General features: G+C 42.7%; 3 protein-coding genes across 5 annotated transcripts in view; all 3 read left to right on the plus strand.

Moving 5' to 3' along the window:
• Positions 1-71: 71 nt before the first annotated feature.
• Positions 72-5089, plus strand: odad4 (outer dynein arm docking complex subunit 4). 2 transcript variants are annotated; one of them, XM_031867848.1, is made up of 12 exons: positions 411-495; positions 760-805; positions 1177-1308; positions 1456-1609; positions 1709-1767; positions 2000-2150; positions 2322-2546; positions 2621-2828; positions 2914-3000; positions 3185-3381; positions 3545-3645; positions 3741-4596. In XM_031867848.1, the coding sequence occupies exons 2-12, from the start codon at positions 800-802 to the stop codon at positions 3774-3776; spliced, it is 1356 nt and encodes a 451-aa protein (XP_031723708.1). In that variant the 5' UTR covers positions 411-495; positions 760-799; the 3' UTR covers positions 3777-4596. The 2 variants fall into 2 exon arrangements, with proteins under 2 accessions (XP_031723707.1, XP_031723708.1); XM_031867847.1 differs by lacking the exon at positions 760-805 and having other exon boundaries at positions 72-495; positions 3741-5089.
• Positions 5090-5400: 311 nt separating this feature from the next.
• On the plus strand, positions 5401-10040 carry cnp (2'',3''-cyclic nucleotide 3'' phosphodiesterase). Of its 2 annotated transcripts, none has more exons than XM_031867844.1 (4): positions 5401-5503; positions 6720-8206; positions 8297-8466; positions 8499-8612. In XM_031867844.1, exons 2-4 carry the CDS (start codon positions 6751-6753, stop codon positions 8592-8594), a joined length of 1722 nt encoding a protein of 573 aa, XP_031723704.1. In that variant the 5' UTR covers positions 5401-5503; positions 6720-6750; the 3' UTR covers positions 8595-8612. The 2 variants fall into 2 exon arrangements, with proteins under 2 accessions (XP_031723704.1, XP_031723703.1); XM_031867843.1 differs by lacking the exon at positions 8499-8612 and adding an exon at positions 8619-10040 and having other exon boundaries at positions 5402-5503; positions 8297-8424.
• Positions 10041-11600: 1560 nt separating this feature from the next.
• Positions 11601-24296, plus strand: part of aclya (ATP citrate lyase a) — a 16757-nt gene continuing 4061 nt past the window's right edge. The window contains exons 1-13 of the mRNA XM_031867900.1: positions 11601-11717; positions 14039-14214; positions 15774-15896; positions 17212-17274; positions 17419-17609; positions 19636-19715; positions 20372-20502; positions 21541-21659; positions 22216-22352; positions 22445-22506; positions 22596-22713; positions 22802-22956; positions 23657-23750. Of these exons, the coding sequence (XP_031723760.1) occupies positions 14056-14214; positions 15774-15896; positions 17212-17274; positions 17419-17609; positions 19636-19715; positions 20372-20502; positions 21541-21659; positions 22216-22352; positions 22445-22506; positions 22596-22713; positions 22802-22956; positions 23657-23750 (1432 nt within the window). The 5' untranslated portion in view covers positions 11601-11717; positions 14039-14055. The remainder of the gene's footprint in view (positions 11718-14038; positions 14215-15773; positions 15897-17211; positions 17275-17418; positions 17610-19635; positions 19716-20371; positions 20503-21540; positions 21660-22215; positions 22353-22444; positions 22507-22595; positions 22714-22801; positions 22957-23656; positions 23751-24296) is intronic.

Below are 24296 nucleotides of genomic sequence, written 5' to 3' on the forward strand. Positions count from 1 at the left end.
TTGTTGTGGTGGCATAGTCCGTGAAGGAGTCTTGTCACTTTAGGCTGCTCAAATATGTCCGGTCCACTGTGGAATTACTCACTACAGAAGCTAAAAAACACTCTAATCTACTTTAAAGTTTCTGTCAATATTAATAGTATTTGATCAAATCAAAAACAAATACGTGGTCAAACTGGAAACTGTTTTTTGTGCTGCATTAAACCAATAAATAGAGTTGTTACGCGGGTCGAGCACAAGATGGCGCTGTTTCTCGCGCTTGGTTGTTAGTGTTGTTGCTAGGATACCAGTTGACCGGAGACGTTGATGTGTTTGGATGACTAGTAAAGTAAAAGTCTCTGCCAGCGTTATGACACAAACGTTTGCATAGAAATGTCACACACGGACGAAGATCAAAATGGTGAAAAGCCAAACGGCGCATTCTCCACTTGGATGGCCGATGGGGACTGGTTCTACATTAAGGGAGAGTATAAAAAGGCTGTAAGCAGCTACACAACGGTGAGTTACGTTATTTACGTAGCGTAGCTAGGAATGGTTAACGTTAGCTACAGAGGCTTTGCACGTTGCACTGAACTGAAGCTTGTCATAGTGGTGATAGCTACAGAGCATTTTGGATTAACAATACTTTATCCAAGGGTGTCAATGTAACTTCAGAATCAGCTTTACAGGTCAACTACCTCACTAACCTAGTTGGCTATGTGTGTAGCTACATAAACGGAATTTGACTCCGGATTTTGCATTTTTTTTTTTTTTTTTTTCCAGTACACAGAAATAGACAGAACTGCTAAACAAAGCTGAACAAATGAAGGTACAGAAAATGCAGATATTTTACATATGATCTAGGGTTGTGGACAGATATTTCTAGAACTATCAGAAATTATAGGAAAGAATATTCCACAGTGTCCAAAAAACGTGGATCTGATTTAAACATTGAAAATTAATAACTACAGCATGGCTGGGGAAAAAAATGCATTTTAGTGAATTGGAAATCTGACTTTTGTCCTCAGAAATACACTGGATATTTGAAATAACATACTGTAGTTCAGAGAAGATCCTCTCCAGTGTAAAATAATAGACCCACCATGTTTAGGACGATTTGTGGAGCCTCCATAGATGCCTTGATGACAGAAACTGCTCTGTGTCTTTTGAAAGCATGACTTGCTTTTGGCCTTTGTTTAGGCACTGACTATAAAGCCTGATGACAAGACTTGCTTTGTTAGCCGATCCAAATGTTACCTGAAGATGGGGCAACCTGAAAATGCTTTAAACGATGCAGAGGCTTCACTCAAGGCGGACACGTCATTCTACGAGGTAGTTACAGAAATGTTAAAGCCTGTCTCTGTTAAAAAAATAAAACATGTCTTTCATATGATAAATAACAGTCGGCAACTAATTTAAATATAGGAGAATATATGAAAAGTGAAGCGTATAAACATTTATCATGATTGTTTTTTTTAGGGATTGTACCAGAAGGCAGAGGCCTTGTACTACATGGGAGAATTTGAATTTGCGCTGGTGTTTTACCACAGAGGACAAAAGTTACGTCCACAAATGCAGGAGTTCAGACTGGGTATCCAGAAAGCACAAGAGGTTATAGAAAACTCTGTTGGCAGTAAGTAATTATTTTGTGATTTAGACTAAATTATAGTCACAAAATATGAAAACCCTCCTCACGCCTAAAACCATTTGTTCCTCTCTGGCATCTTTGTAGGCCCTTCCTCTTTAAAACTGAAGGTTAAGGGAGACTTGTCATTTCTCCAAAAAGATGAGGTGAGTCTTTCTTGTGTTCCCCTTTAACAACCCAGTATTCAACAGGAAAAGTTGGAGGTAAAGCCAATGTAACAATAATTGTACACATACAAACATCAATCTTGTACAGAAAGAAAAGACCCGATGACAAAGGATTACTTCTCTAGATTGTAAAGTTGTCTGTGTATAAACTTCAACCCTGGCCTTCCTTCTGGTACATACTATTGTGTTTGTGAATGACCGGTGGGTAAAGAGGGCACAGCCAATTGCTGCTATTCAGAATCTGACAGTGAAGAAAAAACAGCAGACCCAAAAGACCCCCAAGAGTGAGAGGACAACCAAGCAGCTGCTGGGAGAGTTTTACACTGACAAGAAATATCTAGAAACCCTGCTTAAAGATGAAGGTACTGTTTCATTCCACCTTGTGTTGTTTGAGTCTCTGCATCGTTCACTTGGTACACTGTAGCTTCAAATGTTATTCTATAAGTTACTCCTCCAGTCCCACCTATACTGTGATGATTTGTTTTCACTTTTAAAAGACTTAACATTTAAAATGGATGCATGTTGATCTGCAGATTTGGTTAAAGGAAAGACGAAAGGAGGGGAACAGCTGCACGACGTCATTCAGGGATGCCTCTCATGCCTCGACTCTTGCACCGAGTTCTGGACCCAGGAGAAACCTCTCGGTGCACAGGAGAAGGAGCGTAAGCTAAGGCAGGACAAATGTAGCGAGCCCCGTCACGGAGCGCCCTCTGAACCGACTCAGTTTCTGTTGAAGAGCCTGGATGACATTGACGCAGGTAAGCCAGGCGCCTGGCCGAATCGCTTTCCTTTATAGCCTCGAAGAAAGCTCACCGTATGTTTGTCGTCATAGAGTTGACATCTGGAAATGCAGAAGGTAGTCTCAAGAAGGCAGAAGACGTCATGAAGATAGTGCAGGGCTGGTCAGAGGAAGAGGTGCCGAATAAGAAGGAAGTTTTGGGCAGCCTGCACAGTTGCATTGGGAATGCCTTGATTGACCTGGGCGCCATGGACAAAGCTTTAGAACATCATCAAAAAGACTTGGAGTTGGCTAAACAGTGGTGAGAATTAAAAAAGAAATGACAACAGTAGTGAATGCGTTTTACAACAATCGATCAAATGTTCAGTTATTCTTCTTATCTACAGCAAACTCCCAGATGCAATGTCCAGGGCTCTGGACAACATTGGGCGGGTTTATGCTCAAGTTGGACAGTTCACACAGGCCATTGAGTTGTAAGTACATACTGGAAATACAGATTCACTTGTGTAATTTATGATATTGCTCTGCTTTATTTTGATGGCAATCCTGTACAGTCACTTCCCTCTCTTAACGAGCACTCTTTTACATCGAGGTGTGACTATTGTAAATTGGTTTATTGATATTTAATTGTGCTTTCTCTGTATGTTTTCATTTCAGCTGGGAGGAGAAGATTCCTTTGGCCCGTGGCGGTTTGGAGAAGACCTGGTTGTTTCATGAGATTGGTTGGTGTTACCTCGAACTCAATCGCCACAAAGAAGCCAGAGACTGTGCCGTGCATTCAGTTGCTGCGGCCGATGAAATTGCTGATGAGAAGTGGCAGATGAATGCCAATATTTTGGTGGCACAATCAGATTGTAATTATTTATCTTTCTTATATTTACAAAATCAGTTTCTGTGACTTGTCAGCTTATGTGCCAGATATTTATCTTTTTAAAACCATTTAGATTCACGGTGCTGTTGTCATTGTACGAAAATACAGACCTGATCTCTGCTCAATTCCCTTCTGTTTCATCTCAGTGAAACTAGGAAACTTTGAATCCTGTGTGTCCCACTTTGAGAGAGCCTTGACCCAGGCCAAACTGCAAGATGACGACTCTGCCATGAACGTCATTCAGAAGGTCCCCTCACTGTTGTCACATGCTTCCCTACACCATCGCTTCAGTTCCAGCTAAAGATATTGTTTTATCGCTGACATTCATCATTGTGCTTTCAGGTCCTGGATGAGGCAAAGCAGCACCTACCACAGTGAGGATGTCATCAGTCAAGAGTTATGGTGCTTCAAAGTGCTGATTGAGAGAAACGACCTTCAGAAGACAACAATCCTCAAATGAAAAGAGAGCAATACAAGTCGTCTCCCACACTGATGAATAAGACCCAGTATTCTGCATATAGGCCTCTACGTATGTTTTTGATTAGTAACTTCTCACAGGTCAAAACATAAACAGTCCAGTATGAAACACAAATATAAACCAGGCCCTGGATTTCAGGCTGTTACTTATTAGATCATACTGTGGAATTAATATCGGGAGCGTTGGTCTCATTCTAGAAAGTTGTTCTCTATTTATGTGTATGTTCTCTGAAATAAAAATATGTATATGGGGAAGTGTTTTAAAGCTCTATATCTGGCCTGCCTCCTTTTATTTTTACAGCATTGCTACTATTTTCAGTTACAGTCCAAAACTATTTGTGAGGCTGCATTGTTGTCAGAATTCTATGAAAAACTGAAACATCTATTACCTATCAAATGCATTACTTAATATGAAAAACAGAGAGGACTCTTATCACACTTGATTTTCACACTGCAGCCTGCCAACCATGAAGTCCTTTAACCTTTTAATAAGTTAAACACAGAGCTGTACTTGCTGCAGTGAACTTCCCCTTTTCACATCTTTATTACATCTGTCACCAGGCTCACATGGTGTACTTTGCATACAGAGGATTGCTTCCTGCAGGGTTTACACTAATGTCAGTGTATATGGTTTGTCTGTAGATCACAGACAGAAGTACAAATAATGGTCATTTCCTCTTCATCCTTGGAGACTGAGCGTTGAGTTACTGCACTAAGTGAGGCAGGTCTGGACCTTAAACTGTTGACCTGGGGTGGCCACTGTGTCGTGTTACCTGACCTGAGGTGAGAGTCTGCATATCGATGGCACCTCCTTTTGTCTGAAATGTTGATAAGGAATGTAAAACAAAGTACAGTAGTAGTTTGGTCATGTAACTAAACAGAAGTCTTCGTTAAACTTGAGGAAACTTCCGCCGATACATTGCTGTATATATTTAAACCACTGTAGTCGTGTTATTCTTTGTCTGAGGCCTCATTTGCAGATAAGAGCGTCATAATATTATTAATGTATTACGGATTAATAAAAATACATGAAGTGTGAACTGAAAGATTGGAAATAATGGGAAATAAACATAGAATTTAAAATCTGTATTGATGTTAGTGCAGATGTACATCAACATATATAAAAATAAATACACACATAAATAGAATAAAACCAAAAAAGACCAAAAAAACATATAGAATCAATACATAAATTAAAAAGGTGAAGGAGACACATTAATTTTCTCTGAAAATGGTAAAAGTATAAATTAGACAAACAGTGAAGCATCATTTTTGTGTGTGTGCTTTACTTCATTCTATCTATTTATTTTCAATTCATAATTTGTATGTTCTTTCTCAAAAAACATTTCAAATCAAGTTTCAAATGCTAAATAAAAATAGGTAATCAACTGCAGAGGTGTATCACACACTTCTGATTTGTTTTGTTGTCGTCTTCTCCAGCGGCGTCCTTCCGGTCCACAGGGGCGTGTCTGTGGCCCCGCCCAGTTGCGCGTTCCCGTAAATTTCCGTTTTCCTTCTTGAAGAGTGGAGCGGGTGCGTGTCTGTACCAAAGCTTTGCCTTGTCATTGTATCCAGAGAGAAACGCGTGGTCAGCGGACACTACCGACAGCTCCACTGCAGCCTAACTGGTAAGCTGGTATTCTAGCAAACAAAAGCCATTCACACGGGACGCTGCATCTACATAATTGTGTTTTTTCTGCATTACCAGCCTAAATAAGTTCCTCCAATAACAGTCAGGGGTTTGTAAACGCCAGGAAAGCATCGACTTGGTAAGACGTGGCGCTGTAGCTGGTGATGGTGTAGCCAAATTGAGTGACTGCCAGGCTAAATTGTTTTTGTCTCGTGTGCTAGCGTTAGGTGCACGCCACTCCCCGCCTGGCCAACATCGTGCAGTTAGCACCATGTTCATCGATTCCTCTGTTTTAATGCAACATTTGAGCTCACTTATACATTCTTAGTCAAGTAAACGTGTGATGTATTTAGTACAAACTTGCCATAAACTAAAACAAAAAAAAAAGATAATTATCCCCTCCCTCACTGCGCCATTTGCTGCTGCTGTACATTACCTCGCTCGTAGAAGTTTGAGACACTTGAAAGTGTCAATATCTCCCAAGCTGTGTCTGTTTGTTTCGTTTATTCGATATTCTCGAGCTGGAAAAAGAAACCCCTGAGTGTCGTGTTTGTCTTTGTTGAGCGCTGGTGTGAGAGCTTCCCCTTCTGTCTCATGACTCGATGTGGTGTCGCACATCTGTTAAAATCCAGCCTTTAGTAACGGACTTTTTTTTTTTTTTTTTTTTTTTTTTTTCTAAGAACAATTCTATCACGTATTTTCCTAACTACCCCTTTGTGTGTGTCTGCTGACAAAGCTTGGCGATGCAAGGTTTGAATATAGTATTTTTGCACACATGCTTATGGCCACTGGCACACAGATCTATTTATTTTTTTTTTTTTTTTTGGCTCTAATGCCAAAATGTTGCCACCCCTACTGTATGCACACGAGTACGACACCCCTGCTGAACATAAACGGGCACTATAGCTCAAAGTTGCACAGTCATATTGGATGGCATCGGATTGTGTGTTATCTGGTCTGCACATCCCCCAACATTTTGTAATGTATCAAACCGATCCACCCCCTACATCTCCATTATCTCTCTTAAATCATGGATGTTGAGTAACTTCCCGTTTTGAAACATTTTTTTTTTTTTTAAATGTATATATATTTTTGGCCTCTAGAAAGGGCATGTGATATGCGGTCAGAAGTGATGGTAAAAACAAACCTGTACATCTAAATATAGACTTCTCTCCTTTTTTTTTTTTTTTTTTTCTTTTTTAATTGTCTTTAAGGTGGTGTGTGAAGTCAGACTTTAATCCAGACATGGACCTTGAAAAGAGTGCAGAGGTTTTGGATTTGCCAGGGACTGAAGTGGAAAAGGCGGTTGTGTCAAAAGTGGAGCCGCCAGAGGAATGCCCAGAGCCTGAGAAGCCACCAGCTGCTGATGAAGAGGCCAAGCAGCTGGCAGTGACTGGTCATGATGCAGAAGTCCCAAACATGAAGGAAACACAAGAGTTGATTGTTACGCAGTCTGAGGGAACAAACAAAATGGAGATTGAAAAATCTGACATGGTGCCCGTTGCGGTGACGCCACCAGATCTAGATGAGTCATCGGAAAAGACCTCTGGCCCAGTCGCAGCTTTAGACACGGAACCAGAAAACAAGAAGCCGGTGCCAGAGAACGACCCAGAACCGTCGTCTGTGCAAACGCCTCTGGCCGAGAGTGCCCCTGAACCAGAGCCAGAGAAATTGGCAGAATCGGTTCCACAAGCTGACCTACAAGAGCAAACATTACCTAAACCAACAGCGCTGCAGCTGCCAGTAGACACACAACCAGCCAGCCAACAGGAGAACGGGTCAGTGCAAGTGGGAACTGTGACAGAGTTGCAGACTGCAATGGATACCGTGGCAGAAGAAGTTTCCAAAGAGGAGGTGGTGGGAAAAGATGTCGCGGCTGAGCCGACAATGGAGGTGAAAGAAGAAAAAGCAGCAGAGGTTTCCTCGGTGAAGCCAACAGAGGCTGTGACATTAAAGGAGGAGGCATCAGCTGAAAGCATGGAACCTGCAAAGGGCGAGAAGGAAATGTCTGATACTCTAAAGGAAGCAGCAGTAGCAGAAGGCGTTAAATCTGAGAAGATTGGTGCCGAGGTTCAAAAGGAAGAGGACACCGTCCCCGCATCTGGCTCCCTGTCCTTTGCCCTCCTGGACCGAGAGCAGACCAAAGACGCCCTGCGAGCATCTCGTACCCTTGTTGTCCTCCGAGGCCTCCCGGGGAGCGGCAAAAGCTTCCTGGCGCGCGCCATAGCTGAGGCCTATGATGGCCACTGCTCCGTCTTCTGTGCCGACGACCACGGCGTGAAGCCGGAGAATCCCGAGTCGTCTGCGGAAGGATACCGGGCTCTGGACGAGGCCGTGGTGGCCTTCTGCAGTGCAGGAACGGCCTCCTCTGTGCTGGTGGTGGTGGTGGACGACACCAACCACACCCAGGATCGACTGGCCCGCCTGGGCGACATCGCTGCTCAACAGCGCCTCGTTGCGGTCTTTTTGGAGCCGCGTACCGAATGGAGCCGAGATCCGGCGCAGCTGACCAAGAAGACCGGACGTGGACTGGAGGTGGCCCAGCTGGAAGCCATGAGGGGTTCACTTGAGGAGATGTCTCTTCCTCTCTACTTTGGCTGGTTTCTTCTCTCCTCCATCCAGGACAAGGTGAGGTGCACATCAATGGACTTCCTGAAAACGCTGGACACCTTGGAGGCCTTCAAGAAGCACTTGATTGACTGTGAGTGTGTTTATAAGTAAATTAATTTTAATGCAAAGTGTTTAAGTCTTGCATGACTAAGATGTAGCTGATCTTGTGTTGTGTTTACAGTCACTGGGAAAGCTGAGAAGGAGGTGGATTTGGAGCAATACTTTCAAGCTAAAGGAACCCTCCACTGCACTGCAAAGTTCTGTGACTATGGAAAGGCTGAGGGTGCCAAAGAGTATGCACAGAATCCAGTAAGAAACCCGTCGAGTGTTTTCTTAAAGATGTTTTTTGCAGTAAATGATTGAAAAAACATAAATCTCTCTCTGTTCGTAGGCATGTAAACGTTTTACTTTTCTTTTTATTTCATGCATTGTTGGGTGAACATTTCAAAGAGCAACATCCTAGCATAGTAATCTTGTGATCTTTCTATTTTTCTACTCTCCAGGCTGTTAAAGATCTCTATGGTGCTGCATTCGAGCTGTCTCTGAGCGCCCTCTTCGTGACTCCTCGCACCGTTGGTGCCCGAGTGTCCCTCTCCGAGGAGCAGCTCCTGCTGTGGCCAGCTGATGCCGAAAAGGCGGCGGGGTCCGCCCCCCTGCCTCTGGGAAGCCGCGCCCATGTCACTCTCGGATGCGCCGAGGGCGTCGAGCCGCTTCAAACGGGCCTGGATCTGCTGGAAATCCTGGCCCTGTCGAACGGGGAGCTCATCGAGGAGATGGAGCTCGGCTCGCTGACCTATTACGGCGAAGGGAGGTGGCTGCTGGCTCTCAGGGAGCCCATCTGCACCCCGGCCTGCTTCTCCAGCTTCTACGACCACAAGGAGGTCGAGCTGACCAAAAAAGAACCGGAGAAGAAAAAGAAGAACAAGTGCACCATACTGTAAATGGCAAACACGGGGATGGTGTGTCTGGGATGACTGGTGAATTGAGACTTAGGCTTACTCTGTGCAAGGTTTGTGCAGCGTTTAGGGTTCAGTTACAGCCTCCCTAAATCCACAAGCTGAGTGCCTTTTTTTTTTTTTTTTTTTGTTACTGTTGATTTGCACCACAACCCAAGATGCCTTCAATCCAGTTAGGCTAGTTGACAACATGTCTTGTTTCACACATCGGTGCCAGAGTTGCAGTGCCTGGCTGTCTGCTGAGGCGTTAGCTGCAGGTTTAGAAGTTAGTGTAGACGGCTCCCGTTATCTAACACTTAGATTTCCTCCTCTACACATGTTGTTGTCTGTCAGTATTCAGATGTGAGTAATTAGGTACTTTCTTTGCATGCAACAAAAAAAGAAAAATTTAAAAATAATGCATTTTATCTGTCTCATACAATAATGATATTTGATTTGCATATTCAATCAAGCATAGTAACCATTCTGCTCTGCTAAAAGTACCTCTTCTGCTTCAACAGAATTGGTTTAGTGTTTCCTGTGGCTTAGTTGAAGAAAAAAAGTAATTTTTGTCTGTGTGCGTGCACTGCCTAGGAAGTAGTTGTTGCAATAGCATATGGGCCAAAGTTATCTATTTGATTAAGTGTATTAGAATGAATGTCATTTATAGAGGTCCTTCCTTGTAAGATCTTTGCATAGTTTGAATGGGAGAATGCTGATGAATTTTGCTTTTGTTTCAGCAGCTTGCACTTAATACTTATCAAATGCTGTGAACCCAACTTCATGTTTTGCAACTTTTTCTACTACTGCACCGTTGATCCCTTTTTATTCTCTTTGAACGGCACTTCATGTGTTGCTTTTCAATTTGTATCCCCCTGTGACTGTCATTTTTTGAAGGCCAATTCCTACTCTTGTGTAGCTGTTATGAATCACTATTTTTGCACTTGTTTTGTACACTTAATAAAAAAGAACATTGCTTTGCTCCAGTAATGCAATTTGCTGTGTGTTCATTATGCTGATGCGGCTTGGAGTCTAGCATGCAAAATGCTGATACCTCAGTGTATCTGCACATAATCAATCTCTCACTGGATGCAGCTGTAGTGGCAGGTATACACCACCAGAGGGCACTCATCCTTTGTGTGGTGCTTGGACAGTAAACACATCAGTGGTGAGATGTGTACATTTAACCTGTATTAGCTTCTAGTACATTGTGTAAGATTTGGCTCAGCTATTGAAATACTGTGATTTCAAACATTGTCCAATCCAGTCTGTGGCACAATGTGTAATCTCCCTTCAGTTTGCCCTTGTGTAACAATCTGGCACAGTCGGTCTATGTTTCGTAGCATTTTATCTATATATTATATGTGTGTGTGTGTGTGTGTGTATATGTAGATGTGTGTACACACATCTATACACACACACTGCCAGGTAGCTTGTGAATTTCACCAACGGGTTATGGATCTGAACCTACAAAGTAACTTTCCACCAATGTATACAATCCATTAAATTCTGATCATAAACTACCATAAAAACGTTTTAATCATGCCTCAAACAACACACTATAATGAAATATGTTTGCTACTAAATACCATACTTCAAATTATTTGTACTAGTGCTGAGTTTTTCCACAAACGACTAAAAAGGCAACTGACACGTTTACTCCACAGCATCCTTGAAACTAAACTATTTGTTTAGGTCAAGGACAGGTTAAAGGCCATGAGCTGTTCTACATTCACAATGTTATCCTCACGGTGCGGGATGGTGCGTGTCAGACTTGATGTGCAAGATGACGTGATGGCTGTGTAGATAAAGAATGATGTCAACCAATCAACATCGGCCCTTTTTTCTTCACGAGTGGTGCGTGGGTGAAAGAGCGCTTGCGCTTTGAGAGGACACTATTGGTGCCTTCAAGTACTCCCCGGAATTTCTTTTTTTTTGTTTTGTCCAATGAAGTTTGTGGAAAACTAGAGTGCGTTTGATCTAATATATTTAGAAAAATCCCGTGGTGGAAAAAATGTTTAGACCCTGTACGTAAGTAAGTGAGTAGAACCTACTCTCCACCAGTGCGAAACTGTATCTTCCAGTGGCGAAATTAGGTGGAGAAAATGTACACTAGGCATGTAATTGTTTAATTTTGAAGCAAACAATAATTCCTGAAACTCTCATAATAATAAAAAGTCCCACATGTTGATATTTCCTCTTAGCACGCTAATATTTAAATTGGATTTATTTATGAATATAATATAGAAAAAATGTTTTTTGTAATAAAAAAATTCAGTTCAACATACAATTACTTGAGTTAGATTTTTAATGCAGTACATGTATTAGTACTTCAGTAAAGGAGCTGGATGGTGCCTCTATCACTGCTTGTTTGCCCGTTTGAATTACTTGATCTGTTCGTGTGCCTCCCATCGCGTGGTTTCAATATTTCCCAGTGTCCCTGAAGGCAGCAATAGAGCATGGTGTGGAATGAACCAATCAGAAGCGAGGAAACATCAGCCTAGCCTATCGGCAGATCGGCGATGGAGACAAAACTCCCAGGAAGCTCTGCTCCTCGGCACCTCTGATATCCACAGACGGCAAGAGGGAAGCAAGAATTTGCGAGAAAAATTCACATTTGCATCCGCAACATACTTCAAGAACCGTCAAAGGAAGAAAATACACAAGGTAAATTAAATATTGTATTTAAATATGCATTTACTTTTTTTTTTGCTTTCTTCCCCTAACTCTGTCTCTATCTCTGATTTACAAAAAAAAAAAGTTGACCTGCTCTGTCAACCCACGGTAAACCTGCCACATCATGCTTATCAAGAAGTTAGAGTTATAATCACTGAAAGTTTTCTTGGAATGTTGGACATCTGCCAAAACATAGCTGTCTGGCTGGTTTATAAATGAATGAAGCGGTCTGCTGAGTAATTTATCTCGGGCATCAGTGGATCTCTGTTTGATCTATGAACTTTGCAAAGCCAGGCAGGGTTTGTTGTATACGTCAGTACGTTATAAGTGAATATGAAGCACACACTTTCATCTTTTTTACCTCACTGTCTGTCTGATTTAGTTCCACTGGTCCAGATCTGTGCCTCCTCCTCCTCCAGTCATCCATCATCGCCTCTTTTTTAGATCTTATTGTGCGTCATCTGAATCAGTGTTGCTGCTGATGTGACGCACTGATATTTAATACCTCTGACACTTCAGTTTCACAGAGAAAGTAGATGATGTATGGAACCTGCATGCGCTTTTTGGATAAATGGACGCAGCGCGGTGGTGACTCAGGACAGGAACGATGATCAATAAGGAGAATGACAGTCCCATTAATCCATTTAAGAAACGGCTGCCAGGGCCGGAGTGTGGAGCAGGAGTCCTGTTTGAGCCGACATCAGGGCTTTTAGCTTAATGAACCACGGACAAGAAACAAATGCAACATCCCGCAGAGGGTTGCATGATCCACAGACAGTGACTCTGATTCAGGAGAGACGGTAATCAGTAATACCCCCTCTGTGTGTTTTAGCTTCAATAAGCCATGTTTCTCAATAGTGATGCACGTTTGATTTGAGGTAGAAGCAGTGAGAATAGTTGGAGTTGCAGTTGGTCCAGTGTGTGCGTGTGTGTGTGTGTGTGTGTGTGTGTGTGTGTGTGTGTGACAGTAGCTGTTGCATCAATAATCACAACAGAACACGTTTGCATTCAATTAGCCTAAAATCAAAAAATTTGATCAAATATACTCTTTTTTTAAATTTTTTTTAGGTCAGGTCAAAAGCTGCGTTTCTGCAAGATGTACAATATATTCTCGCTGATCGGAAAGCAACAACAAGCTGCTCAGATTTCAGGATGGAGTTTAATGTGAAAATGTCCAACGTCAGGGTACACCATGTGATTGTAAGTGATGCAAATCTAAATTACAGCGTAGTTAATTTCCCAGTTTTTTTCTGATCTTGGTCCAATCATTGAAGAAAAATGATTCCATGTTGCGTCTTATGCGTCTCCTCTAAAAAGACAAAGGAACCGCTGTCCAGTAAAAAGACAGATAATGTCTTTCAAGATTTTCTATCACATTTTGATTTATATGAGAGTTCTCGTCTGGATGGTGGAATTCACCTTTTTAAATGGCTTTAGTCTCGTACTAATGCCAGGTGTAGCTAAGGTAAGAGAGAATATAATAGAGTAACGCTGGTTTTAAAGACAAACCCTGACGTCCTGCTGTGTGTGTGTTGGTCCTGTTGGAGATGACCTCATCGAGTGAAGCTTGTGGCCAAGAGTGTAAAGGTCATAACTCCGCTCTTTTGTAATTAAAATGTATGGACGCTATAATAAAGTACTTGAGTTTAACTTTACTTCCGGCACATTCTGATACTCAGAAGTTCATAGAACCGAAAAACAAATGTCTTTCTCTGCTGCTTCCGGGCTCTGTTAATAATTGTTAACTGTCACTAGATTACTGCTGCAGTTGCAGGACGGTGGAGAGAGTCCAGTTACTACACTCTGCACACTTGATCGTGCAGAGTGGAACCTGATTGTTTGGCAAATAAGTGCACATTACCTCATTAGTGTGCAGGTCAAACAAAGCGAGGCTAATCGTGTTGTATTTAGCTGCACTGGCTTCGCTGTCTGTGTCATGCTGTACTCAGTAATCTGACAGAAGGCCTGAATCTGTAATCAGATTTTCTAGCCTCTTAATTCTGTGCAGTTAAATTTCATTATGTCAATACAATTAATTGAAAATACAAATCAGGATGCTGTCTAAGTAACCTGGTTTACGAGACCATTTCTTGACTGTTCTGATAGCAGAGGATGTCGGACATGTTGTTTTTGTTTCCCCCTCACTCATAAAGGAGATCGTGGATGAATTCAGAAAGCAGTAAAAAAAAAAAAAAAAAAGGCCTCTAAACTCTCGTGCTCATGTCTCTGTCCACCGTTTACGTCTGCTTTTCTGTATTCATCCCCCTCTCAACATCTCTGTGTCTGCCTCTCTTCTCGTCCTCTCTGGCCAGTCTACCCCAAAGCAGTCATGTCGGCCAAAGCCATCTCTGAGCAGACGGGCAAGGAGTTGCTCTACAAGCACATCTGCACATCGGCAGCTGTCCAGAACAGATTCCAGTATGCCAACGTGACGGCCGAGACCGACTTTGACCGACTGGCGAAAGAGCACCCATGGCTGCTCACAGAGGTGAGGCAGAAGATCCAGCTGTGAGAAAAATAAAACACGGATTCAGACGTAAGATTTTCTGAAGCTAAATGAACAGCGAGTTTGCGTTATTATCCCAAATGTATAGCCCATGAATGCCTAAAGCACAGTCGTCCATAAGGCTGTGGGAAATGATCTCCTCTTTATGGAGACAATCACTTAGGCTGGCAGCAGAGTGCTCTCTTGGCGCTTGTTAGCTGACGTCTCAGACAGCAGAGCGATCCAGCAGCTCTGAGGAAATGGAACGAGGATGCAGAAGAGAACATCGCATCTCATTCCATTCTCAGTTGGTGGAACAGAAATTGTCTCTCGCTCTGTCGACGGGTAGGTCAGGGGGGGGGGTTCAAGCTCGGGAACGGTTTCTTGGCACAAGCGGCTCTCCAGGTTGCAGGACGGTTGCGTGGCCTTGCTTTCAGATCGACTCTCGCTGTTCTTCATAGCGGAGCACTGGCAGATAGATGGGCCGTAATATAAGTTAATTGAATTACGCCGTGACTCATCTCGCAGGATGAGATGACATTCTCCCCCTGTGTCTCCCTCCCTGCTGAAGGTTTTATTTATCTACAAGGATGTGGAGGGCAGATGCATGGAGATATGTGCAGTAGAATTGATTAGGAAATTGCATTAACTTTCACCCTCGCGACCCTCTTTCTTTGCTCCCTGGCGAGCACCCAGATACTAATGGGTCCACTGTCATAAGTTATTCTCTTCATCTGTCTTGCCAGTGAGAGGAGTCAGGCTCAGTCGGTGGGGGGGGGGTGTTGGGTGTTGGTTTGCATTTGCGTGAGAAGTTCCTACTTGAGTAACGTTCACCTCAACTTCCAGGTGATAGAATAGTTTGTGAATGTGGGATTTGCTGATCCCAGATACCTCTGAATGATAACTAAACACCTGCTGTCACATGTTGGAAGTTAAGATGAACAGTATTAAGTTGTTTTGTGTCATTTTCAATTTTAATCATGGAACACAAATCCCCGAAAACACTCCGTATAATATAATAGAAAACTACATTTGGGTTATGGTTACATTTGATAAGTTGCACCTAATTATTTTGTATCTTAAATAATTACTGAAGTGATTATTTGATATTCCACATTGCTGAAGATAATTGTGTTGATTTTTTTTTTTTTTTAAATAAATGTACTAATCATCATTTCAGCTCTATTGAATCTAAAGAAAACTAATCAAGAGTAGCGATCTGTCGTTGTGAAATGTCTTCAACGAAATTTGACATTTTAACGTTTTGAATTTATTACCATTTATGTGCAGCTTGTTGCTTTCAACAAATAAATATTCAGTAGAGATGTGAATGCAACAGAGCCGCTATAGAAATCGTGTCTAAAAAAATAGCATTGTTTTGTCCAGATTTACTCCCTTAAATATATTTTTATTCATCTACCTGAAATACATAACCATAAAAATGTTTCTGCAACCCTCTCTACATTAGCTTTAAAAAATAAAATGTCAGTTTGATGCCTTTTAGTTCAAGGTGAATGTAATTATCTTGCTCAAATCTCCCATCATTCATCTTCCCCCTGCAGAGGCTGGTGGTGAAGCCCGACCAGCTGATCAAGAGGCGAGGGAAGCTGGGCCTGGTCGGCGTCAACCTGGACCTGAGCGGCGTCAGAGAGTGGCTGAAGTCCCGCCTCCTGAGAGAGACGACGGTACGTCATCCACCTTCTGCTGTGTTTGAGAGCGTGCACTTCGCTGAACACTCCTTCAATCAATATTAATCCCAGAGCTTTATTCAGACACTCCTCCTGTTGCCCTTTCCTTCACCCCCTTTACTTTGCTTTTTCTGTGTTTTGCCTGTTGTCTTAAACAGCCCAGATCACTAAGAGGTTCAGTATCAATCCACCGGCAGTAAATCAGTCCAGTTTAGCTGAAGCGCTGCTGAATAAACCAGTCAGTCCATCTATCCAGTCAGCATATAACCACAGCACAACAGATCCCTCGCTGTGCCTCTGGGACGCTGCGTCGCCTCATAAAGCAGGGAGCTTCGGTTATGGAGGGACTCGGATGGCTCATGAAGCATATCGAGCGTCCGCGTATGTTGCAGCACTGAGATTGCGTAGATGCATCTCTTCACAGATGAGATGAAACTGTCAGCTGCTGCTGGTGGCGGTAAATCTAAATAAATGAAGCCACAGCTGTGTTTCCGCTTGTATGTTATCTGTATTCTACTCTTAAGAGTGTATATATAGAGTTAGAGTAAAGCAGATGTTTACTTATCAGATGTATTTTGTGAAAAAGTTGACTTCAAGTTCGAATAAGAAGGGTGCATTAAAATAGACTTGATATGTTTTATTTAATAGAGTCACTTTAACACATCCCTTTCACTCCCTTTCTGTCCATGTGTGGTTAAATTGAACCATTCATACCCAAAGTGCATTCACAACATGAAGGGCTTTTTCTTTTCTTTCTTTTTTCCTCTGTAAGACGGTAATAGAGGTCAGTTCATTTATCTGAATTGGCCTGAGCCGCTTGTGTTTTTTTTGTTATTTTTCAGACTTTTTTCGACCTCTGCTCAGCACACTTCAAAATGGCAACTCTCTCTCCGCCCTCTTTTTATTTTTTTGTCCTGTTCTCTCCGGCTGGCTGCTCTCAGCCGGTCCCTGGTTACTTCATGCCCGTTGGCCTTTAACGGAGGACCGATGACAGCCCCACCAAATGAGCTGGGGCTGTGTTAGCGGGGCTTTTCCTGAGTAATGCATGACATTTTCTTCCTCCTTCTCAACCTGTCTCCTTTTTTCTCTTAAAATGTCAATTAACTTATTTTATCATTTAGATTTAATGTACCATTTGTCGCCTCCACCCACCAGTCCAGGAAGAGGACTGATGCATCAATATGGAAACACCCACAATCTAATCACTAGTCAGACACTATCGTTTTTAAACCCAAATGTGGTTTTCTTCTTACGGTTTCTTTATCTACTCAGCATTTCATCTTCTTATGATTACTTTGTTGATGATCCTCAGGTGGGAAAAGCCAAGGGCATACTCAAGAACTTCCTCATCGAGCCTTTTGTCGCCCATAAGCAGGTAAAGCTCTCGTTACACATCTCCCAGCTCAGTTCTTACGTGCCTTATTTACACGTCATCACTACTACCAGTGGACACTAAAATGGCTGTTGCAGAAACATTTACTAACCGACGTCTGCGTCATTTTCCCGGCCCGTTGTTCAGGAGGAGGAGTTCTACGTGTGCATCTACGCCGCCCGCGAGGGCGACTACGTGCTGTTTCACCACGAGGGGGGGGTGGATGTGGGAGATGTGGATGCCAAGGCGAAGAAGCTGCTAATCGGGGTGGATGAAAAGATCAGTGAAGACTCTGTGAAGAAGGAGCTGCTGACTCACGTCCCCAATGACAAGAAAGTGTGAGTTACATGGAAGTCTTTATGGTGCACATGCAAAACTTAATGCCGGCAGACGACAATATAGTATATGGAGAATCTAAAGCCATACAATAGCCTGGAGCTTACACTGTGCGTTTGTGTTTGCATCCTGTGGTAAAGTTTACCACTTTAAAAGAAATAAAGACTTTATGACATCAAACTATATAATTAAACCAAGAGCTTCGTGATAACATCCCCAGCTAAAATATCATTTCACAGGCTTAATATTTAATAGAATTAGCGTTTTAGTTTCTATTATTGTGCATATTTGGCTTTTATTGACATCGATGCTCGTGCTGAAGTCCGGTCTTATAACATGTTTGTGTTTATTGTCGGCAGTTAATTGTCAAAGCTCCTATATGTGCGCCAACCCTTTAGAGGAGATCGATGATTTCCATGTCACACATATATTCAAATGACAAAAAAAAAAGGTATTTTATTCTAAAGCAGTGACTCTGTGCTCTAAAAACAAAAGCAATCTTAAAGATGTTCAGATATACTTAACTACCAACGTATTTACATAGCTTTACTCCAAACTACTAAAAAAAGACCCAAAACGGGGAGCATTTTCCATTATGTAATTAAACCGAAAGAGGAAAACAAAAGGGTCGGAGGAGGAGGAGGAGGAGGTCCATTAGACAAATGACAAACTCTCCTTTCTTCGATCAGCCTCCACCCCCAGTGTTATTTTACCCTACAGTGACATTCAGAGCACGTCCGTTTACGATACCGTGGCCCAGCCCCTCCTCTCCATCTCTCAGACGTCCTCTTGTGACATCGTATACTGGCCAGACTCACCGTCTTGGCAGACATTGAATTCCCTCTGCCAACCCCAGCTCACCTCCTCGCCCCATGCACTCTTCTCTTCACACTCTGGATTAAAAACAAAAGCAGCACTCGGACACTTTTCTTGCCCTCCCATCAGAAGCAGACGTGGGAAGCTGAGTCACTCGGGGATTCGGTCACAGTTTTCCCCCCACAGGCCAGTCGGAGTCCTGACAACAGGCTGACGTGGTTACAAAGGCTGCGAGCTGCCTGCACAACTGACAGGCAGGAGAGCTAAACACAGCCTCCCCCTCCTCCTCCTCAAGCAACCCCCCACTCCTTACTGCTCTGTTTTGACATGTGACGGAGGAGGCAAATTAGATTTTTCCTTCTCTACAGCAGCTAATTTACAGGTGGACTGTTTCCTGTCCAGCTCAGCCTTAACAACCCGTCAGGGATATTGCCTGTAGTTTGTCACGGTTTGAATTACGTGGATATAATATGATATGAATGTAATATAATTATATGTTAATGTATAATGATCATGCTTTGTTTTTAAATCACCAGGCATAGGTTGTACGGGGACATTTTATTGCATCGCCCAGTATTACAGAATTAAGAATGAATTACCTTTTACTTAAAATGATTAAATATGATTAACTCCAAAGCAAACTGTAAAACCAGTACATGCCTTATTAAGAGTTTTGCATTGCAATGCTGTGAATATTCAGCAAGTCAAGGAGATTATCAAACGGCTGTTTGTGTATTCAGATAATGATTTTATGGTGTTTTTTTTTCTTTTTTTTTAAGTTACAGTGATCCTACACTTTTATGGCTGCAACTGATTATTTTCACTGTCAAAAAACCTACAAATGATTTTCTGGATTCGTCAATTGTTTTATCTCCAAGATGACTACTTGAAATTGCTTGTTTTGTCTGAACAACAGCCCAAACCTCAAACATAGTCAATTTGCAATAATGTAAGCCAGAGAGAAGCAGAATAAACTCATTTAATAAGCTGATACCAGCGACTGTTTGCACTTTTGCTTAAAAGGTGATTGAAATGAGTCGTTCATTATCAAAATAGCTGCAGATACATTTCCTGTCTGTCAGTTTTTCCACTAATTATTTCCACTGTATCGTGACTATAACTCCTTTTTAACATTACAACATGATTAACCGGACATCCTCAGCCAGCTGTGGCGCTGCAGAGTTTAATGAGTTGAATGTCGTCCCTCTGCAGGGTCCTGGCCAGCTTCATTGTCGGGCTCTTCAACCTGTACGAGGACCTGTTCTTCACATACCTGGAGATCAATCCGCTGGGTAGGTTGTTTTTTCTCAAATACAATCGATGTGCTGTGTCTGAACAAGCAATCATGATTGTATGTATATACTATATGTGTGTATGTGTGTGTGTATATATATATATATATATATATATCTATGTATGTATGTATGTATATGTGTATGTGTGTATGTGTATATATATATGTGTATGTGTATGTATGTTATCAGATTATGAAATGATGCAAAGGGTACATCAAAAGGAAATTGGAGATGAAAACATCAATGCATAACAAACATCTTCTTAAAGCCAAGAGGCAGAAGTTTATTCTTGCACATTTTTAGCACTGAGGGAGGAAAACATTAAATAATTCAAGCACTTCCTGTTTGATGAATGCAGCCCGTATTTATAATAGAATAATTGGGCACCAGTATGTGCCTTCTGGCAGCTGTTCCATGTGGATGTAGCACGGCTGCTGAGCCCGGCTCTCCCTGCTTTGATTTCATACCTCCTCCTCCTCCTCCTCCTCATCTTCACTTTCCTTCCACCTCCTGCAGGGACAGCAGGAAGGTTGTGGTGACCTCTGCCTGAGGCATGGTCCTCCCAGGCTGACATAATGAAACTCAGTGGGTGGCGGTTTGTAAACCTTGTTGGAGTATAGATCTCTTTTTTTTTCCTCTTTTCTCTTTCTCAGTGGTCACAAAAGATGGCGTTTACGTGCTGGATATGGCAGCAAAGATCGATGCCACAGCTGACTATATCTGCAAGGCCAAGTGGGGAGACGTGGAGTTCCCTCCACCCTTCGGCAGGGAGGCGTATCCTGAGGTGAGGGAGCACTGGAGAGACGGAGCTTGCAGTGTGTCACATTTCAATCGGTCAGCATCAAATAGCTGGTGTTCGTCTCCAAAGAGCTTATTTGGAGTGTTAAGTAGGATGTAAATTGAGCAAATTATCTTATATTTTAAGAAACAGTCCCGAGTTACCTCAATCATTTCAAATTAGATCATCACTAAATATAGGGTAGATGATTTGGATTTACTTCCAATATATTAATAGGCTAAACTATGACCGTGACATCTACATAGTGCCTTTTATTAAGACAAAAGAAGGGCGGTGTAACTCTCCACTGCTGCTCTGTAGCAGCCCCTGCCCCAGCTGCCCCGTGTGAATTAACAAGGAAGGGTCGTATCAACACATAGCTGTTAATCAGCCTTCATGACTCATTCTGGAGACGGAGACAGAGCTTTGTTAAAGGTCGTCTGGGCCTGTGCATAAAGACTCAGTATGTTGACGTCATGTCCCGTACTGTAATGAGATGCTTTTGTCAGAAAAGATCTATTGTTAAAGGTATTCTATTGTCTTTTTAAAAGCCTCCATGTTTACTCTTGAGCAATGTAATCTATATCGCCTGCATGACAGAGCTCAATAATATGTATACAGGACTTTTATTTTACATTTCTGGCTGATGCATGTTGGAGCTTGCTTGAGACGGACTGTCTGTGCACCAGACGGGCTGTTCTAATTGGGCTGCTGTGAGACTAGAGTGGAGATGAGGGACAGCGGGTGCCTTTGATTGGGAGCTTTTTTTTTTTTACTCTCAGCCACCAGCTGTGACTGTCACAAACAACCACTGATGGCACATCACATCCTCTTGATATTTCTGCAATATTTCCAATTAATAGCTCTTTAAAATCAATGCAAGCACAGGAAATTAATTGTGGCCAAATGAAGAAGCACTTGTGCAAGTCCTGCACTGATTACGGCTACAACCTCACACACACACACACACACCCTGCCTACTTCTGTAGCAATCACATAACGTGTCTCACAAGTCTTGATTGGCCTTTTCTTAAACATTTGCAGGAGGCCTACATTGCCGACCTTGATGCCAAGAGTGGCGCTAGCCTCAAACTGACACTGCTCAACCCGCGAGGCCGGATCTGGACCATGGTGGCAGGAGGAGGAGCCTCAGTGGTGTACAGGTACCCAGTCACAGTGCCAGATCAGGACTACATATAAACCAAAAGCCTGAACAAATGGGCTGCAACTAGCCATGTATCTGAAACAATCCACTTGGATGTTTTCTTCTGGCTGCTGAAATTGTCTCCTGACTTCATCCTCATTACATTGATTACACTACGCATAATTAGGTTTAGCAGTGTATGCCAGTGCTGCAGTAGTGAGACCGATGGTGCAGCAGCTCAGACTCTGCCCGTTCAGCTGCCTGGTAAATTGGATTCTTGGCATTTTAGTGAGTCTGGAGGAATGAGCTCCCTCACTCCCGTCTGTTGGAGGTGTGAAGCGTGACATGCAGACACATCAGCCATAACTAATTATTCCCTCGGTGCAAAGTGTTTGTGTCTGTTTACAGTTCAGTATTAATTCAGAACCAAGTGCATTCTGAAGTTCAGCGCTCAAGTTAAGTTGCTGATCATCTCATTTTATTTAGAGTATTGATACGTCTGTCCCAGCGTAGGGGACACAAAGCTGTTGTTGCCCTTTTTCTCTGTGTGGGTGACTCGTATAAAACTCTCGTAGTGACACAATCTGTGACCTGGGTGGCGTCAACGAGCTGGCCAATTATGGGGAGTATTCAGGAGCGCCAAGCGAACAGCAGACCTACGACTACGCCAAGACTATCCTGTCTCTGATGACCAGAGAGAAGCACCCTGAAGGTAGGAAAAACGGCTCAGACGGAGCTTTCTGTATGTACTCAAAGTGGTCTTCTTCTCTTCTAAAGTTGTGTTTCTGTCATGACGTTCTCCAGGAAAAGTTTTGATCATCGGGGGAAGCATTGCAAACTTCACGAATGTTGCAGCAACATTTAAGGTACAGTATGACAGGCTTGTTGTTTATGTAGTAGCCTTGATATTACTTCATCAAGATATTCACTGAGCTTAATCCTTTGTCTTTGCTAGGGGATTGTTCGAGCCATCCGAGACTATCAGGTGCCACTGAAGGAGCACGAGGTCACCATTTTTGTCCGCCGTGGAGGCCCCAACTACCAGGAAGGCCTCCGAGTGATGGGAGAAGTTGGTATGTTGTACATTCCTTTTTACACTTCTTGAGTGCATTTTTAATCTGCAAGCACCACACTTAATTTCCCTGTGCCTGCTCTCCTCAGGCAAGACAACTGGGATCCCCATCCATGTATTTGGCACAGAAACTCACATGACTGCCATCGTTGGCATGGCACTGGGCCACCGGCCAATCCCCAACCAGCCTCCTGCTGCTGCCCACACTGCCAACTTCCTTCTCAACTCCAGCGGCAGCACATCGGTATGACACACACTGACCCCACAGAGACCAGTAGGCTATCACAATGTTGTGTAGCCTCACTGTGCAGTGAATTTACATCGTCTGTTCCGCAGTTTGGTGATGGAGTGAGCAGGGGACTTGCATGCCACAGCCTCTGTTTCAGTTGGTGTCGTGTCCTTTTTAGTGAACCAGATTATCAGAAGCCCAATGGCTCTTTTGTGTAATGGCATCGTAGAGCATTGTGGACTGCTCTCACTCAGATAGTCTTGAGATCACAGTCAATGACTCACTGCGACTGCCCCAAGGCATCCATTAAGACTGTGTAGTGCGTAGGCTTTCAGAAAAGTGTGTGTTTGTGTGTGTGTGTGGACCTGCATGTATGCACAAACAGACATGTATTTGCTCCTATGTTGTTGTTAAAGCTTTTGTTTTAGAATTGAATGACTCTCAAGCTTAAAGCTCTGAAATCCTGCTGGCTATACTTCATAAAAATATCAAGAACAGAAAGACTCCCTGTGTAACTTGTGTGCAGGTGACATTGACAGTGTTTGAGGCTACCCTGCTCCTTTTATCAGGCTTCATCAAGGACCAGTTTTTACAGTTAAAGCAGATCAATTCTCTACAGAGCTGTCCTCATTAGCACACACTTTTAAAAATGTGCATAACAAAATAAAAGATGAATCTCTCTTTTTTTTTTTTTTTTTTTTTGTGTCATTTGCAGACCCCAGCATCCAGCAGAACTGCTTCTTTCTCTGAAAGCAGAGCCAAAGTTGAGGATTCACCGGCCAAGAAGGCCAAAGCTGGAGCTCCCATCGGTGAGAAAACGCAGTCACAACTGCACTGTGAGATCTTTGCACTCTGAACGCTGAGGTTCCGATGCGTTTCCATGCATGGCTCCACCGCTGAGCGGCATGACAGGTGGAAGGAAGCCTTGCGTTCATGCACGGTTGAGTTTAGGTATTATAGCTCCCCCTTTGGACAGCAGCGTGACTCTGTAGTTCTAACTCGCCAAAATGGAAGTTGAGTGCACTTATAAGTAATTGGACACATACACACTTAATCCTAAACATTTTAAAGATAAAAAATGTTATTTTGTGTTGTGTTATGATTATGTAAAATGTCAGTAATCCCAGACCTCTAAAGCATGCTGGGTTTTACTTGATCAGTCTATTTTTATTAACCTTATTGATGGCTCAAAAGGCCTCATCCCCATGTCAGTGGCGTTATTATTTTTCTTTTAACTTAATTCAGTTTCTATTCTGTTCATGTGCACCTAATAATAAACTTCATAGAAACCATGAAGAAAGAACAAATTGTGTGTGTGTGTGTGTGTGTGTGTGTGTGTGTGTGTGTGTGTGTGT

The sequence above is a fragment of the Anarrhichthys ocellatus genome, unplaced genomic scaffold (genome assembly GCF_004355925.1).
Source record: "Anarrhichthys ocellatus isolate YVR2014 unplaced genomic scaffold, GSC_Weel_1.0 scaffold40, whole genome shotgun sequence".
NCBI classification, from domain to species: Eukaryota; Metazoa; Chordata; class Actinopteri; order Perciformes; family Anarhichadidae; genus Anarrhichthys; species Anarrhichthys ocellatus.